At 42.5% G+C, this 15,374-nt stretch overlaps 1 protein-coding gene across 1 annotated transcript in view; it reads left to right on the top strand.

Annotated features, from left to right (window-relative positions):
- uacab (uveal autoantigen with coiled-coil domains and ankyrin repeats b) overlaps positions 1-15,374 on the top strand; it is a 49,036-nt gene that overhangs the window by 17,817 nt on the left and 15,845 nt on the right. The window contains exons 2-4 of the mRNA XM_086106445.1: positions 4,052-4,182; positions 8,258-8,346; positions 10,219-10,283. Coding sequence (XP_085962571.1) covers positions 4,052-4,182; positions 8,258-8,346; positions 10,219-10,283 — 285 coding nt within the window. The remainder of the gene's footprint in view (positions 1-4,051; positions 4,183-8,257; positions 8,347-10,218; positions 10,284-15,374) is intronic.

The raw sequence follows: 15,374 nt of genomic DNA on the forward strand, positions 1-15,374 counted from the left end.
GAGTGGTGAAAGGGATCAATACTGTTTGAGCTGAAACCACCCAAATTTTACACACGGATATGTTTCATACTTCAGTCATTTGAGTCGCTGAATTAACAGTATTGTATCACAAAGGAAGGCAGTACAGTAATAGTATCAGACTCACACAAGAACCACACAAGCAGCAGAGTGGCTTGTTTTTGTGGCGACCAAAGTTTTTTTGGTGGAGGCCCGCTCCAGGTAAATGTCTATGTGGAGAAACACTACACTTATAAAGTATTATTTCACGGAAACGATCAATAACATCATTGATCAGTCAGCGAATATTTGTTTTGACTGCAAAATCAATCTGAGTGAAACAACAGCCTCTTGCTGGTTACAGATAAGAGTTTACTTATCCATGCATCCATTTTTCTGGAGCCTATGTCCTCATTAGGCTTGCGGGTTTCTGGAGCCTGTCCCATAGTGAGAGGCAGGGTACACACATGTACCCTGAACTGGTCACCCACCACCCTATTGCAGGGCATGTATACACAAACAACCATTCACACTCGCATTCATACCGATGGACAATTTGGAGTATTTAATTAACCTACCATGAATGATTTTGGAATGTACCCGCAGAAAACCCATGCAGGCATGGGGAAAGGATCTAAACACCATACAGGAAGGCCGGAGCCCGGATTTGAACCCACTCCCTCTGAACTGTGAGGTGGATGTTAGTGCCCACATTTTGCATTATTTCCTTCATTTGACCTATATACCGTAGCACTACTATATAGAGTGGAGTTCAAATTGACTTTTAACATTGCATTTTCTTCAGTGAAAGATAGATTTTTGGTCTTTTTCATGGAATCAACAAACAAAAAAATAAAACTGTTGCTTGCACTGTGCATCGCCAAATCTTGTTTACTGACCCATTTTTGACTCTTAACTGTTTTGATAAATTCCCAAATCTTACTACCAAAACAAATGTGATATAGTTGATATTGATTGATAAAATATAACCTATATCAGTTTGAAAAGGCATGATTACTAAAACTACTAACACGTTCAAGAAGCTGCCAAGCTCTTCCCCATCTAACTTTGACATTTAATAATGTATGTCATAGATCATAAATAGATAGATGCAGTGGACGTCTACGTTTTCACCACCATCGTCATAACCTTGTGAAACCACATCTTTAACATCAGTAGTTTGGCAGTTTCAGTTGACATATTAGCCTCCAGCTTTATGCTTCTGTCCTGACAGTAGGCTGTTATTAGATGACTGACTTTCTATTTGCTGCCAGTGATTTCATCCATCAGGACATTAGAGACCCGTAAGTCCAGCTGGGCGAGAGGCAGGAAACCGAGGTGTTGTGAAGAGTTACAGCATGTGCTGAGGGGTTGATAGCAGCCACACGCTGTAATAATTCCAGGCAAAAGGAATGTGTGAATAGTTAAACACCTTGGACGTGTCAGGTGATGTTGCCAAGGTCACTGCGTTTAAATAACTTGATATGATGGCATGCTACCTTTAGATGCATGCAAACAAGACAAGTTTAAAGCTGTCTTTTCAACGTAGTAAACATGTGCAACAGTATTACTCGTCCCCTCCCAAAAAAGGTTTGCATTTTTTTAATTATTTGGGAGCTCCCCCTAAAGGTCTGAATAGAGTGATTTTACAAGATCATTCATACAACAAATTCTTCTTGATGGTCAAGGTACCGTAGTGTACTGTATATTGTTTTTTAATGCACCAGTAAAAGTGCATTGGCATTTTGTAATGTTCAACAAATTCAATTTTTATATGTTACATCTTATTTTTGGTCCATACTACAACCTCTTATGTTTTCCGATAATGCCTCATAACCCCCTTGTCCACTTCACTGGACCTTCTCCGCTTGCCATGACTCCACTTGGCTCTGCTCATCCTCTATTGCGGTGGTTGACTTTCCACTACAAAATAGGATGTGGTCGTGACAAACTGCTCTGACATCACTAGTTCGTGTGTCCGTGATGAATGGATATGATATGGAAGAAGATCTCTGAAAAAGTGTGTATTTCTCTGTTGCACCAGCTCTCCTCAAAAGTAGTTCACTCAGTTGTTTTTTGCTTGCTAACAGCCCTATTCTTGACTAGTACATAAACAGACTGACAAACAAATAAGCACACAATCAAGCCATGTGAGATATTTACGTAAAGTGTTCTACTGTATGCCGTTGTGGCTAGGTGCCATTTTGGCACCTTTGTCTCCATGCTAGGGTGAGCAGCTTTCGTAAATTGACACCCAATCCTTCCTTCATATGACATGTCACGTGGAGGAGGATTGCGCATGTTTGTGGATCTCAGAGCTGCTCTGTTGACACCACGCCTGAGCAGAGGCCAGGAACACGAGCCCACTCTGATCTGAAAATTGTGTCAGTTAAATACCCTCCTCATCCCTTTCACTCTTATTTTTACATGTGACTTTTCACTTAATCAAGTGAACTTTGAACTCTTCGTCTGTGGCGGTATTATTATGCGACTGGGCTGCAGTCTCAGACAGCTGGTTGTAAAAAGGCTGACTTTTAACCTTGCTACCGTGGAACTCGGATCACGGGGCTTTGTGAAAGCACCTCTCTCTCTCGAGATGGACGGGTCAACAGCAACATTTGCCCAACTAATGTGCTATGAGTGTCAATGCCAGGACCCTTTCAAATGTGCAAACCACAATCCCCCTCTGACATTAATATATTCAGATGGAAACAAGTAAGGGGCACAGTGGGGGGTGGTCATATAAGCGGTGTCTTTTGGATGGCCTTCTTTCGTGCTGGGAGTGGAGACTCTATAGCCATTACTCATGGTGCAGTAATGCTCACAATGTATTCTTGGCTCCTGTCTTCCAATCAGTCACTATAGAGAGGTTTGCAAGTCAAAAAAAGAGGTAGCCAGTCTGCAGGCTGTCTGCACCGCTGCTATTTACCAGGGAGGGAGTGATATTTTAAACCAGGGAGCCCACATATTTACCCCATTAAGCTTGACTGACCTTGCCATTTGTTGGGGGTTAAGGCGTATGAGACCACTGACGGTGAAAAGAAGCTGGGAAAGAGAGAGGCTCTCTTAATAAGCAACCCGCTTCCAGTGTCTGCAGGCAGACTGAAAGCAGTCCAGAGAGAGGGAGGAAGACTGTCCGAAAGAAAACAGAGTAAGGCAACTCGTGGAAGATTTTGACGAGTGTTGCGGAAGACATTCGGTGGAGTTGAGAAGTAGCCAAGCTGAGCTGACTTTCCCCCCTGAGGAGGAGTTGCAGTTGCCGGCCAGGGCAGGTCCCAAGGCTGGCAGGGGCTGGCCCTACTGCTTCTCCACCTCTGTTTCTTTCCTCCTTTTCCACTCTTCCTTATCCTCCCTTGAAGAATCGACTGCTGTGCAGTGGTGAATTTACAGGTAGAGCCTGTAAGAAGCGCAGGAATGCTTGAATATTCCTCAAACGAAGACCACTCCAGAGGATGAGCCTTTTCATAAGAGGACCTCTGCTGCTGTTTTGATCTTTTTTTTTTTTGCACTCACTGGTTGAGTGCATATTGGAGAATTTTATACTTTTTTTTCTGCTCCATTTTTGTTTTTCAAAACCGGAACGCTGGCAACCTTTTCGGTAGCACGGTGCAAGGACCAGTTCCACTCACCCAAGATGAGCCGCTGGCTGAAATGCACCTCCATGCACTTTGTAGGTATTCCTTTCTAAAAACAAGTCGTAAATGCTGTTCTCGGTTTCATTTCGTCCCTGTTCAAAAATAACGCTGTGATTAAACTAGACTGAATGATTCATAGTATGTTTACTTTTGGTGGTTTGTTGGTGGCCAAATCCAGCAAACATTCTCCGTTCCTGTAATTCAGCGAATGTACAGAGAGTATGCCAGTATTTTCAGATGTAAACTGGCTTTGTATGTGTTGGTGCTTCATGTAGCCCTGTTCCCTTACATAATAACAATGTCGTAAAACAAAGGAACTGTAGCTCTTAATCGCTAAATATATTTGCACTGTTAAACTACTCTGCCATCAATTTCTGTCCAATACTAGATCACTGATGGTATTGTGTTGTTATTCTCAGAACACAGACTGGAACAAGTACGATGATCGGTTGATGAAGGCAGTCGAGCGAGGGGAAGTGGACAAGGCGGCTGCTGTTCTGAGCAAGAAGGGTATCATCCCAACCAAGCTTGATGTGGAGGGACGCTCTGCGTAAGTAAACAGACACCCACATTTCCATACTCAGACAAGCTCACGCCCAGTCACAGTCTGTTGACAAACGAAAATAGACCCTTGACAAAACACTTCAAGTTCAATACCAACACACTAAGAGTAACTTTTTCTTGTTCCTTCTCTTACAAAGATAGGATTTTCAACAATGGTGAGCTCAGCTCTTAACTGCTTACTCAGAAATAGTTTGACACCTTTCTTTATGATCACAAGGCTTCATCTCCCTATCTAACCCTCTAAAAATTGCAATAAAATCCTCACAGCTATGGATAAGGTTTCACATTTCATCTTTAAACCTTCTTCTAGCTGCCTAAAATGTTTCTATCACAGTTGAACACTAGTACAGCGCTTGATATATATAAAATATAATCTATACATCTCCCCAACATGCCCCTTTAAATGGCCATCTGCCTCTGGAGGTCAGTGTAGGAGTCGGTCTTGAGAATTTTTGTGGCCTCTCGAGGCTTGACCACACTGGCCATGAGGCTGTTTGGATAGTTCTCACAGGAAATGACAGCCCAAAAATTCAGCTTAGAAAAGTTGTGGCGTTCACAACATCAAGTCTGACAGATGTTTTGCCTCAGAAGGAATCTATTATTGGAATCAGTTGACATTGTTTAAGCCCATATTTTACATGGTTGCATTTTTTGTCAGGGAGCCTCCCAGTTTTCTGCAAAGAAAGCTAGAAACACTGAACTCCCTGTTTCATGAAATGGATTCAGTTTAATCCCCAATATATTGCGATCTCTGGTCTCTTCCAGGGTCAGTGTGAAAAAGATTTTAATAGCTTATCGCTGTCGAATCTCTCCTCCTTCAAACGTTTCCAGTCATCTGTGTAAGTTGTTTTTTCAGCACTGTTGCACAAAACAACAAAACATCCAGCATTCTGTTCTCAAATTTGTCGTAATAATGTACTAGAATTCATCAGAACTAAATGCAGTAACCTGAGTTCTGGATTCAAATTTAATACGAAAACCTTTATTAGTCTCGCAATGGAGAAATTCCCAATTCACAGCAGCAAAGTTATGAAAGGAAGAAGTAGAACAACAAAATATAGGGGCTGCTGGAAAGGCAGCCACTCTCGCGGCGCCATTTTGAAGTCAAAATATAAAAAATAACACAACACAACAAATAGGACACAGACAGTCGTGCAATTAATTAAGAAAATAGATCACCCCTTTGCTTGGTCTGCCCAAAACAAAATTAACCACAACTGCTACTCAGCAGGTCTACACTTAGTTCAGTGTGCCACCCACAGACCAACACATGTCTATGGCATTCTGGCTACTGCCAAAGCCGGGAAAGAATGTAAAATGGTGACCGGTGGTTATTAAAGACTTCTCTGTGGGGGAAGCCAATTACAAACTGCTAAACCATTAATTACATTTGTTGTATTAGTTTGTCAATCTGTACTAGTTAATAATAGGGCTGTCTGCAAGATGGATTAGCATTTTGTTGAAGTAATTAATTTAGGCGTCCAGCTGAGTAAACACAGCTAATGCCTGCCGTGGCTTTAGTTGCCTGATTCGCCACACCTGCTTCAAAAGAACAGATGTGATCGAACGCTCACAATGAGTCAGCTGCTAAAATCACTTTGGTAGCACTTCAGATGTTCACTGGTTCAACTTCATACATACGTCACTGTGATCCCCTTTGTTATTCAGGATTAATAGTTATTTCTTATTTTGACAACAATAAATGTCTGTGTAGTCATCAAGGTCAAGATTGAATTGAAGACTTGCGGCCATACTGTATTCTGTTGTGTTGCTAAAACAGAAAAGATTCACGCCTTTCCTGGCTGAGCGCATTCTCCCGTCCACTCAAATCTATTATTTTTGCACTCTCATGCCAGACTTGAACTGTGGGTGGAGCAACCCCAAAATGTGAGCATTCCCTACTAAATCTGGCCCCGCGCGCATGCTGCGCGCATTCTGATTCAGATTCAGACACTTAACTGATCCCTAAAAGGGCAAATCCTTTGCAGTCCACCGGAACACAGTCAATCACACAACAACATGCAAAATGTTATCTGACATGACACATACCTGTATTAAAAAAAAAAAAATACAAAGTCAAAAAGGTCTTGATGGTCAATAAGCAATGATAAGAACATTTTTTTACAAAATATAATTGAAAATAATTCAATAGCCTGACAGCAAAAGGAATAAAAAATTGGGAGCATCTTTTAGTTCTCTTTAGAGGTGCATAATAACTGTGCGGACAGCACATGGTCATGTTGGCTGAGGATGCGCTTTACCTTATTTTTCACCTGGTTCTCCCAGAGGGAACACAGATCTCTTGACTGCTTGACCCCAGTGCTTTTAGAGCAAACGTGGACAATGCTTTTCAGGATCTTCTTGTCCTTGATAGACAATCCACTGAACCAACAGACAGCAGAAAATGTCAACAGACTTTCATTAAATGAACAGTAAAAATTTGGATTCAGTTGCCTGCCCACATATGGCCCGACACCACCCTGTGTAACTACTTGCTTCACGGCCGACTAGGAATTAGCATTCATGCTTTTATTCATTTGTTGCTTATAGCACTCAGAAGCCACTCCGCCAGCACATCTCCTATTGGATGTCACAGTGAGGCCGCTCCTGAATTGAGCATATTTCAATTCGAGGCACGGCACTTCGACAACATAGCTTACTCGGTTGTCGTAGAATAAAGAAGTCTTTTTAAAAAAATATATATATTTAACATTGTATTTTACAGCTAAGCCACTGATTTTTCCAGTTCAAGTTACTAAAGTTGTTCCAGTGGAAATATCCAGTACATTACTGGAGTAAATCGTCTGGGCCAACCCGTGGACTCAACATGTAATAAACATGACGGATTATTTTGGACAGTGTAGGTCTCAAGTAAACGGTATTGTGTTGCATTCACATTCTTACTGTTTATTGGGAACAAATGTTTTTGAAAGTGATGTATTTTAAGTGTATAGAGGTCTCTTAACTACATGGGTGTGTTGGCATGTCACAAAGAAGAAGAGGCTCCAACAGCTATTTTTCACCACTCAAAATACATTCCCACACAAACAACAAATCTCAGTCAGGTTGTTTATCTGTTTCTCTTATTAGTCTTGCTTTGGTCTCTGAGAGGGGAAAAAATGTCAGCTTTGCGAGGGTCATGTGAAAGTAATATGGGAGTTACCAAATCTAATTTATGAGAGTTACCTAATCTAATTTAATACACACATTTTCGAGTCTGTGATGTGGTGTACGACTCTGTTATTGAAGGTGCCACCTCATCCTCAAGAGGTTCAGGCACAGTATTTAACTCTGGTTAACTGGTCTCTGTCAAGCTAAAAATAGCCACCTGTGCACTGCCTACCTTGAAGCTGCCCAAATAACCCGTGGGATGACAACATGACATCACTGAATGTGCGGTCTTGAAGCCCAGAATTATGTTTAGCCCTTTTATGAAGCAGATATGTTGGGCAGCTGCATGTATCTCTTTTCAGCTTTTATGGATATCTTTATGTTCAGTTATTAACATTCTTGGCAACACTGTGGTGTCTTAACATTCTTTGTGTGGAGTCAAATGACTTATAGCTCCCCCAAACTAGTTTCTGCTTTTGAGGTGTTTACTTAGTGAGGTGGGGAAAAATCAACGTCTCTGGGCCATTATCACTGCTTTTAATACTCATATGGGTGTTGAGGCGACAGCCATGCTGTCGCCTTGGCAGAATCCTTGGGGTTAGTGTATAAACAGATTCATGTGACTTGATGTGTTATGGACTGAGGTCAGTTTACACAGTACATAATGCTTTGCTGAGAGTCACAAATCTTTACTGTGCAAAGTGGTGATGAAAGACATTTAAGACAGTTGTGTATTTGATTGCACTATATTTTTAGCATGCTGATCACTGTTTTCCTCCAAAGCAATTTCATACCACAAAAAAAGGGTTCAAAGGCCTGAGAAAGTGCAGGAGACTATACACTTTGTACACATATTGAAAGTGACAGCTGAACAAGGAAGACTATCTGACATGTTTTCCTTGTTGCCACGGCTTCATTGCGGATCCTATCTTTCTGTATCTTGTATCAAGGTTTCATCTGGCTGCAACACGAGGACACTTGGACTGTCTCAATCTCATCCTTTCGCACGGTGCTGATGTCACTGCGACTGATGCCACTGGTGAGTCCCTGCTGAGTGGCGCCAGTATACTACCATACTTCTGTACAGTGTTTCGACCCTGATGAACAGCTAAAGAATCTTACTTGACTGCAACTTTGAGATGTGCAGTATTGCACTATTAAGTTCAAAGGTCTATCTGATTATACTATATACAGTGGTACCTTGTTACTTCGCGCCACAATTTTTGCGGGCTAAGTGTTGTTGTTTTATTTTCTTTCCCCAACATTAACAAAAAAATCAATTTAACTCATTCACTCCCAAAGACGTTTTTAAACGTCTTTTCAGACTTGGTCCAGAATTGGCTGGTACTGAATGAGTTAAAACAAACCACCAAATCGGCACCCATTTTACGGAAAGACTTGTTTCATGTTGATGCGGGGAGAGAAGTTTCCCTACATGCCGAAGAAAGAGCTGACGTGACGCAGAGGATTTTTTACATGCTCACTCAAACAAGGCGCATGATTGGTTCCCGGCACGACATCAACCAATGAAAGCACAAGTGGCTCATTGCCAGTCTGTTGACCGTCTCGCATACTGTATCTTAGAGTTGCGTTCGATAACTTTTTTTTTGTTCAAGCGCTAACTTTTTTTTAAATTAGTGAAACTCTGCTCCAACCTCTTGCCGCCCTCTGGATTCAGGCATCCTAGCCGTTTGAGAATGTGTTAGTCCGCTTGTCAGAGATAGCACCATCAATAGGGACACATTGCTTTGACGTTGGCGGCAGTAGGAGGGAGGGGGTAGTTCGCAGCCTTTACACTGACAGCTCAGGCGATAACAGCCAAAACTGTCAACTTGGTAAGAGTTTTTTTCCCCTTCTTCACTAAACAAAGACCGCTGTCTGATTAAAAAAAAAAAGAAACCGTAAACCAATTTCATCAAATCATAAGACAAGATGAACATCATACTGCTACCCATCACTATGATTTTCTCCAAATTACAAATCTCACCGACACTGCCAGTGCTTCCAGCCTACCAGTCAAGTGAGAGTTGCCTTCTACGCCACCAACGCAAGAAGGCATTACTGTTTAATTTTATTGTCAAAGATTTAAGTAAGTACGTGTACGCTTGTAATCTTGGTCTCAAATATGTAAAGTACAAATACATATTTTAAACATGCTGGTACCTGTGATGTTTCCTTCTTGCAATAAGATCAATCATCAGACGGACAACGACATAACTGGTCTGTTGTCACCTGCCTGTAGTCACACACCTCCACCAACAGAGCGTGCTAACATACTGCGGAACAGCCGTGAAATCGCAGTTTACATTTAACTGTATGCAAACAGTACATACACGAAAACACCGAGAGGGGGATGGGGCAAATCCTACGTCGTGATTTTTCGCCTTTCGCGGAGGAGAGGGTTGGCGGGGCCGGAGGGTTCGGAACCCAATTATCCACGAAAAACGAGGTATTACTGTATACTGTAATTGACGAGGGCAATTATACCTGGGTGTACCCGGAAGGGTCTGTGCATCTTTGGCTGAGTATGTCAGCTTTCCAGAGGAAATATTATTTGCCTCTTGATTTTGTGCTGCCTCCTTATAGGCCTTTATGACTCCAGTGCATACTAAAATTATTTTCCACTCTCAACCTTGTCCATAGTTACCTGCTATGACAGTCAACGATATAATAAACATATGTTAATATACCCTCACACAGGTTCCTCCATATTGCACATCATGCAACCTCGAACTAATGAGGGTATCGTTTGCTCTTATTTTCAATCTTAGTTTGCCTTTAAACATAATATAACTGCAAATCAAAGCGTTGTCTGCTGCCCCGGAGTGAAAATATTTTTATAATAAGGGTATTTCTATATCTAAACAATTCCTAATGGTGGTTCTTTCCTATTTGTGATTTAACACTTTAGGTAAAAATGCTCTTCATCTCGCTTCAAGAAATGGCCATTCGCTGTGTGTGCAAAAACTCCTTCAGGTATGGTCAAGTTGGTGTTATTTTTTTATCATTTGTATGATGGGTTGCCAAATGTTTTTTGTCAGTCCATTCCTTTCCCTTTTGATGTATACTCCCTGGACACTTAACTGGGTACAGATGCACGATCCAATACAATCCAACACAAGAGTCTTAAAGAGGAAGTCAACCCAAAAATGTATTTCTAAGAATAATATTCTTCGAAAATATGATGTTTTATGCAGCCCGACTAGTCCATCCAGCCATCCATCCATCCATTATCAACACGTAGCCTAAACAGGGTCACGGGGTGGGGGGGGGGGGGGGTGTAGCCTATCCCAGCTGACTTTGGAAGGCACACTACACCCTGAACTGCCAGTCAGTTACAGTCCTCATATAGAGACAAACTGCCACTCACACCCACATCCACACCGTCACTGAGAGGGGAACCCATCCCATGCTGCCCACTCACAAGAGTGTACCACTACACCATCAGCGACTCGAGTCTATACAAGGCATTGTAATTAGTATCGCGCTTCTCTGGAATCTGAGTTAAGCAGTAAAAGTCCAGCCGTTTTTGTTCATCACAGGGGGCGGCCAATTTGCCATTTTCTGTCGTCTGAAAATGACATCACAGTTGCAAACAATCATGGTTTGGCATCAGAAAACAGTTGAGCCATGATTGGTCGTTACCTGAGCCCTGAGCAACTGTGATGTCATTTTCAGCCCACAGAAACTGGCAACATAGCTGCCCCGGAGATGGTGAAGCATATTTCACGAATACAATATTAATCATAATGCCGTGTTGTGACTAGTGAAGGCGCATATAACATATTATTGAAAAGAAAATTGGGGGTTGACTTCCCCTCGAATATTTTGAATGGCACTATATGAGCCCTAAAGGTATTGCAAATACCGGTAATTACATACAGTACATGTACATCATTGTGTGCAATGCAGTGCAAATATATAGCATTGTTAACTCACAATAATAAATGAATACCTTTCAAAAAAGTGTCCAAATAATGCCTTTTAGTTTGTGATACAACTTTTGCACTGGATTGATCACTTTGTGCAAATATATCGTAGGACGCGCCATATTTGATGTGGCTGCTAACATCATTTTGTGCCTATTATAAAGTTTATAATTGACAGTGAGGCCTTTCAACTCCTTTGAATAATTCTTGAAAAAATAACTGTCACGTGTGGCCAGTGCTTGCTGAATGCATTTACTTTGTGTTTACAAAGAGCTGCAGTATTGTTCCCTCATAGAAATGTCCCCCTGCCCCCTCCTAAACCTCCCTTTCCCACGTGGCAGTGATTTGACAGAGGTCATGCCTGTTGATTTCGAAAGTGTTGACAAGCCTTACAGCTCTGCCGCCCATTCTGGGTGCCGTCATTGCCCCAGACATACCAGCACGATGCCAGCGTGCTCAGTCTCAACTACCACAGTCTAACTTCATCATTGTCATGTAGGATATCCCCCCGAGATGCTCGAACATCATCTCCCCCTGCTAAACCCATTCCCACCTCCCCCATGGTCATTTGATCATGATGCTCAATTTTGGCCCTTGTTGCCAGTGCGAAGAAGATTTTTATAGTGCGTATGGGATAGGAGGGTGTCTGTGGTCACGAGCAAACTACCCAGCAACATTAGGCCTCCTTCTGACCTGACGGCTGTCATAAGCAGGTCCTCTTCACGACAGTGGAATAGTATGTCTTGTGGTGACTAAATTTGCTGGCTGAAATGCGCATGCATAGTATCATAGCCCCACTTGACCTAACTTGACATGCAAGGTGCCTCACATTTCACTGCCAACCAGCAAAAATAGATGCTTTTGGCAAGTTTTCTGTAACAGCTACAAAATTGGAATACACTTTCTATTTACAATGTCAGCAGTTTGTGAGCGCTTGCATGTTTGTGAATGTTGATTTTTTTTGCATGGTACATTTGGTCAAGAGACAGTGAAGAGTGCTAATGGCATGACGAGCTTATTATCTTGATATTATTTTGCCAGCAACATATTGTGAAAGAAAGAACAATTAAATGCACTTCCATTATAATGCAGATGGGACAGTAAACCTGTATGTCCATCCATTGCCATTCATACAACAGAATAAGTCCTGTGAGTGTGTGAGCTCGTCGACATTGTAATTTCCTGTGAATTTTAGGGGTGCAATGATTAATCAATAATTGTTTTTAGAATTCATCAATCCATCCATTTTCAACACCGCTTATCCTGAACAGGGTCATGGAGAGTTAGTTGCTGGAGTCTGTCCCAGCTGACTTTGGGCGTAAGGCACACTACACCCTGAACTGGTCATCGCAGGGCACATATAGAGATAAATAACCATTCACACCCACATCCACACCGTCACTGAGTGACTTATTTTTAAAATTGATTCATCATTTAGGGACCGTGTTTAATTTACAGTTGTCCAAATGCTTGGAATTTAAAGCCTCTCAACAGTAAATTTAAGCTCAGATATTTGTACACCTCTCTGAAAACAACCCAAATAAAATGTTGGCTAACATCACCTTATACATTGGAAGACAGTAATGGGCATTTTTTTCTTGACTATTTTCTGAAACGTTACCGACCAAACCGGTAACTGAATCATTATTTGTGTGATTTCTGCACTGTCACTTTGAAATATGTGCTGTTTTCCAACAAAGGCAGGTACCCAGTTCAGGGTGTACCCCACCTACTGCCCCAAGACAGCTGAGGTAGACTCCAGCACGCCCACGGCCCTCTTGAGGATAAGCGGATCAGATAATGAATGGATGGATGAATATATTTGTTTCCTACCCCATTAAGTCGTTGTTGATCATTATGGTCAAAACACTAACATGATCAGCGTCTTCACATAGATGACTACAATTAATTAATTATTATTAATAACGACCGCATGGTGGATGATTGCTTTGCACATCTGCCTTACAGGTCTGAGGTTGTAGATTCCAATCTGTGCTCAGGCTTTGAGTGCAGAGTTTGCATGTTCTCTCTGCGCCTATGTGGGTTTTCTCTGCATATTCTTCTTTCCTCCCACAAAAACACCAAAGGCAGTTTAATTGAAGACTCTTAATTGTCCCAAGGTGTGACTGTGAGTGTCAATGGTTGCTTGTCTTTACGTACCCTTCGATTGGCTGACGACCAGTGTAGGGTGTACCCCATCTCTCTACCACAGTTGGCTGGGGTAGGCTCCAGCACACCTGCACCCCTAGTGAGGATAAGATGTATAGAAAATGGATCGATCAATGGATTAATTAATTTTAATAACATAATTGCAGGTATTTTGAGCCATTCCTTTCTAAAGTGTATGTCAAACTTGTTGTACCAGTCTGTGACAGATTTCATTGCTTATGCAATTTATGTTTCACATATAATGATAGGAAACAGGACTCTACACCAACTTTTGCATTAGAGGGACTTTTTCTCTTTGAGTTTGAAATTTTTCGATTTGAATGCACCCCACCTCGCCGAACGCAATAGGTGTCGATGTTTAATGCCATGTTCCCATTATGACCCTATCCTTTTGAACCACAAAGGTTGAGTGTATTATAAACGATAATACAAATATTCAATCACAAGCATCTGCCTGTTTTATGAAAAGACTGATCCAAGTGATCCGCCTGCAACAAATACATCCGTTTCCGCGTTTTAAACGAGCGGTCACTTGATATTTGGAAACCCAGCAAACCATATGCATAATGTGTTTTACAACAGTAATAGTACCTAACAGCATTTACAATTCCACATGTACCACTGAAAATAGATAAGCCTGCAATCCCCGTTGCCAAAATGCGCAGCAGGCCGTAAACACCTCAGTGATTGGGAGCAAGTTGAATCGAAAGCTGTTCTTGATAAACAAAATAGAGCTGTTTCAATTAGACGGCAGTTAAGATGGCAAAGTACTCTGGTACTCATCCAGACTTCGATATTTATTTAATTTCTACAGGAAGCCAGGAAGTATTTAACCTGACGCTTATGTGTGCAGACTGACAGGGCACAGAGTTGAAGCGCCTTCACTTTTTGTTCTGGTAGGAGCATTTAAACACACATTCGTGCTATGTGACTGGATGAAATTTTAACTGGCATACATTGAAAAAAAATGGGAGCATTTGTGAGCATATTGGGCGCGTTGTCGAGCCCTGCTAAATAGGTTAGAGTTCATGTAATATTTCAATTATATTTACTGGAATGTGAGAATATATTTTGAAAGTCAAAAGTCACATGACCCTGATTTGATTTGAGATTGAGCTGTGGGATTGTGTGTCAAAAGTGGGACGGCAGACATAAATGTAGAAAGACATGGTTTTAGTCATGTTCACTTTATTCGGGAGGCGCACTCTGTAATTTTGCTCTTGTTTTGTCTGTTTTATTCGACCACTGTAGCTTTATTGGTAACCCATCCATCCATCCATCTTTTCGGAGTCGGGTCTTGGGGGCAACAGCTTTAGCAGGGAAGCCCAGATGTCCCTCTCCCCAGCTCTTCCCGGGGATCCTAAGGTGTTCCCAGGCCAGCTGGGAGACATAGTCTCTCCAGCGTCCTGGGTCATCCCCGGGGCCTTCCGACGGTGGGACATGCCCGGAACACCTCACCAGGGTGGCATCTAGGAGGCATGCTAATCAGATGCCCGAGCCACCTCATCTGGCTCCTCTCGATGTGGAGGAGAAGCAGCTCAACTTTGAGCCCCTCCAGAGTGGAAGAGAGTCCATCCCATCTCGAGGGAGCTGGTACCAGAGCCCAGGCTGTGTGTGGAGGCAAGTCTGACTATATCCAGTCGGAACTTCTCTGCTTCACACACCAGCTCGGGTTCCTTCCTTGCAAGAGAGGTGACGTCCACATCCCTAGACCTAGCTTTTGTAGCCGAGGATCGGACCACCAAGTTCCTTGCCTTTGGCATCCGCCCAGCTCGCATTGCACCCGACCTCTTTGGCCCCTCCCATAGGAGGTGAGTCCATGGGAAGGGGGACCTGCCTTTTCGGGCTGAGCCTGGCCGGGCGCCATGGGTGTAGGCCCGGCCACCAGGTGCTCGCCAACGAGCCCCACCTCCAGGCCTAGCTCCAGAAGGGGACTCGGGTGATCCGCGTCCAGGCAATGGAAACTCAG

This window comes from Hippocampus guttulatus, chromosome 3 (assembly GCF_054856545.1).
Source record: "Hippocampus guttulatus isolate MCC_2025c chromosome 3, RoL_Hgut_1.0, whole genome shotgun sequence".
Lineage (NCBI taxonomy): Eukaryota > Metazoa > Chordata > Actinopteri > Syngnathiformes > Syngnathidae > Hippocampus > Hippocampus guttulatus.